The 3987-nt window shown below is 48.0% G+C and overlaps 1 protein-coding gene across 2 annotated transcripts in view; it reads left to right on the forward strand.

Moving 5' to 3' along the window:
* The window catches only part of LOC113216149 (zinc finger protein ZFP2-like), a 24231-nt gene that overhangs the window by 16067 nt on the left and 4177 nt on the right, over positions 1-3987 (forward strand). The window contains exon 2 of one of the 2 annotated variants that reach the window (XM_052274533.1): positions 1059-2096. The exons of the other annotated variant lie outside the window; for it this stretch is intronic. Within the exon in view, the coding sequence (XP_052130493.1) occupies positions 1088-1864 (777 nt within the window). The 5' untranslated portion in view covers positions 1059-1087 and the 3' untranslated portion in view covers positions 1865-2096. Of the gene's footprint in view, positions 1-1058; positions 2097-3987 lie in introns of those variants that run through there. 2 annotated transcript variants of the gene reach the window in all.

Raw genomic sequence — 3987 nt, forward strand, 5'->3', positions numbered from 1 at the left:
TCTCTCTCTCTCGCACACGTACAGACACACACAGTGATAATATATTCAACATCTTGCCCGCGCGCAAGACGGAGGGGGTTGAAAGCTAGTCGGTTGAAAGGAACGGCGTTAGTAAGAGCACGTCCATTTACTCGAATATATTTGCGCCCGAAGGGGGATGTGGAACGAGCCAAAAAAGTGTGCACACGATCGTTGCCCAGACAATAATTGCGTGTTTTGTGTGTTCGCACATATATAAGGCAATACTTGTTTAACCAATATATGCATTTTCAAAAGTCTTCATTGCAAAAACAAGCAATCTTTAGTCTTTGCCCAAAACCTAGCGAAATGTACTCATTCCGTGTTTGCATTTTTTAAATTTTTTCTTTAAATTATTTCGCGAGTTTCTATTATCACTAATTACTATTTATCCCTAGCGATAAGCCGCGCCGTTGACTGCGGGTCGCTCGCGCGGCCGTGTTGCGCCCCTCGCACAAAGGAGAAGCAATATCGCGCGTGAAATGATGGCGAGGCGTACGAGCTGATGACCCGGCCGGCCCGATGACCCCGAGGCGGAGGTGCTCCCTGCATCCCGCCCCGCTGCTCCTCGCCGTGTGTGGCATGGCGCGGCCCGCGTCCAGCTCCAGCCCGGCCACAGCTGCACGACCCGCGCTACCGGCTCCGCATTGCGCGCGTTATTATTTGCTTCTGTTGCCGAAGCGCCGCCGCCACACTCACTTCAACTCATACCCCCTCCCCCTCTTAATTTCTTTATTTATGTAATTTTCATGAATTTTAATATAAATATTCATCTAATATTATTTTAAAATAATAAATGTGCGTAATCGATACCCCCGTTCACAAGCGCGGGCCCGGCGGGTGGAATAAGGTGATGGTGGCGGTGACTTATCTTCGCGTCGCAGAGGGCAGGGCGGGGTGAGGTTGATGAAAGCGCGCAAGGTTTTAGGGGTAGTTTGACAGCTCTATCTCTTTGTACTTCACTTCGGATATGCAGACCTAACAAAAAGAGTAACTCTGCTAGTGCACATTTAAAACCCATACCTTTTCTTCCTTTTCAGAAAGTACGTCTGCATTCTCCACCATCACCATGCCCTTCCGGTGCGACGTTTGCCATTACGAAGCAGGTTATCGGAGCATACTTGAAATCCACATGAGGAAACACACTGGAGAGAAACCTTTTGAGTGTACTGTGTGCAGCAAGAAATTTTCGGTGGACGGCAGTCTGCGCACACATCTTCGATCGCACACTGGAGAAAAGCCTTTTGAGTGTACTGTGTGCAACAAGAAATTTTCGACGAGTGGCAATCTTCGGTCACATCTCCGAACGCACACTGGAGAGAAGCCCTTTGAGTGTACTGTGTGCAACAAGAAATTTGCGCAGGCTTTCCATCTTCATCGGCATCTCCGAACACACACTGGAGAGAAACCTTTTGAGTGTGCTGTTTGCAACAAGAAATTTTCAATGAGTAGCAGTCTGCGCATACATCTCCAAACGCACACTGGAGAGAAGCCTTTTGATTGTAATGTGTGCCACAAGAAATTTGCGCAGACTTGCCATCTTCATCTCCATCTCCGAACACACACTGGGGAGAAGCCCTTTGAGTGTACTGTGTGCTACAAGAAATTTTCGGAGAGTAGTAAGCTGCGCAGACATTTCCTTACGCACACTGGAGAGAAGCCTTTAGAGTGTACTGTGTGCAAAAAGAAATTTTCAGAAACTGGCAGTCTGCGTACGCATCTCCGAACGCACACTAGAGAGAAACCTTTTGAGTGTACTGTGTGCAACAAGAAATTTGCCCATACCAGTAGTTTGCGCTACCATTACCAAACGCACACTAGAGAGAAGCATGCTGGTTGTTCGTAGTTAAGTTATTTTTGACAAGAAGTGGACTCTACTAATGTAAACGTCTTCGCTGGTGATGCCCAGGGACGTCCTATTTGGTCCACACAGGAAGATGCGGTTTATACAAATCAATACTATTTAACTTCGCTCTCGTTTTTTTAACGTAACTATTTGATCCAAATTTTGTTTTTCTCTCGATCAATGTAATATTCTAATTTTAATAAGTCATCTAATAAACGTCTGTTCTGCTCTATTTATTATTAAAGGGGATGTATTTGAAAATGAAAATATGTGTACCATCTGTTACTTGTTCTGTTTATTTTTGCTCATTTCCTCCGGGCGCGGCTGACCTCAGCAGCAGCGCCGTCACCGGGACGTAACGCTGGAGGTGATCTTTAAATCTTTGAGCGACACGCGGACAGGCCGTAAACAGGGAAGGCGTAGGCAAAGCGCTGCGACGGGTGAGGGTGAGGGTGGGGGGGGGGCAGCCGCTGGGCGTCGAGTGCTGTGCTACCCATTGTAGCGAGCCTGCAATAGAGCTAATAACTTCACAGTTTTTCCAATTTTTAGCAGATGATACCTTAAATAGCTTTTGACTGAACATAAAGAATATATAAGTAACTTTAAGGTGACAGCTAGCTTGTACTCTCGATAAGGGAAGAAAACCAAAGCGCATGACGTCACCCAGATGTATAAAGGGCGCGAGAAGTCGCCGGCCCGCCCGCCGCCCGTTCCCACCAACAATACCCAACAATACTGAGCCACGGATGCCGGCCGGCCTGCCTGCTGCCCCCTATCTCTTCCTCTATGCCATGCGGCTGCGGCTAGTCCGTTGAATTGCAAGAAAGCAATTGCTAAAAGTAACAAACAGCCATAAACAATTAACAGCAAAATATGAGAGAAAATTAGAGCAAAGACATATCCTTAAATTTGTATCATCTGCTTTCACGATACGTCCCTCGACGTAGCTTTTTTTTAAAAAAAGTTAATAGTTTATGTATATACATTTTTGTTGAAGCATGGCATAGCGTAGTGGACGCTTTTGCTTCACCCTCATCAGCGGAGCCTTGGCGGCGAACATCATGTGGTGTGACGTCTGACCCTCCTGTCCGCCTTAGCTCCTCCCGCACCTCACCTCACCCCCGCCCCTCTCGCTCCGCCTGATCTCCTATAAAGTGACATCGAGATAAGAGCATGGTAACGGAGCTTCCGCGCGGCCAGATAGATTTACGCGACAGTCCGTCACGACACTTCAATTTTTATGCGTTACGTTTACATGATAAAGGCGATGTGTGCGAGTGGATGTGTGTGTGCGTGTGTTGCGCGGTCGGCCAGCAGTAAAATGCGAATGTCTTTTTAAAAGGCCTGTGTGCTGCGCTGCTGGAGCAGCTGAATCTAAATCTGAAACCGCAGCTTTTTCCAAAACGTTAAGCAACAAGGAGACGGACGGACGACGGGCATGCTTGCTGAGCTGACTGAGAGGAAATTCTTTCTCGCAAAGTCACCACCATCCGCCACCACCACGGGCGCGGGCGCGCGCGCTTATTTCGGCATCCTGTTCGAAACAAGGACACGACACTCTTGGGCTCCGTCCGATCGGCGATCTTGACGTGGTGTCGGCCAAGTATGACGGCGCGCGCCAGGCGAGCTATCTCCCTCGCCTCGCATGACAGTGTCGTGCGCCATCTCTCTCCCTCCCCCCTCCCTCGTTCGCTCTCAGATTCATACTCAACATAAGGTCCTTCCCTTCTCCATGATATTCTTTCCCTTCGGTAGCTTCCCTCTTTTTCTACCTTCACGTACTTATCCGCAACTTATCCGATGCTATCTCCACCTCAACTCAACTTTTTCCCACTTCGAACACTGACTTTTAACTGCAGCGATCGATCGCTACGAAATAAATGTTCAAGTATATAGCGAAAATTATAGCGGCTGTCGTAAAAAATGTTGAACTGAACAAATTATCCGATGAATTCAGACGATTTTCTGGTTGGTATGCGTTCATGTGGCACACGCGATTGGGGGTTGTGATGTCTACTCTGACGGGCGCTATGGTAGGAGCACTCAGTAAGCATCCCCTGCACACAAGAGAGAGATAGATAGAGAGAGAGGCACAGAGAAAGAGATGAGGAAGAATGCCGCGC

This window comes from Frankliniella occidentalis, unplaced genomic scaffold (genome assembly GCF_000697945.3).
Source record: "Frankliniella occidentalis isolate FOCC.00 unplaced genomic scaffold, Focc_3.1 Scaffold404, whole genome shotgun sequence".
NCBI lineage: Eukaryota > Metazoa > Arthropoda > Insecta > Thysanoptera > Thripidae > Frankliniella > Frankliniella occidentalis.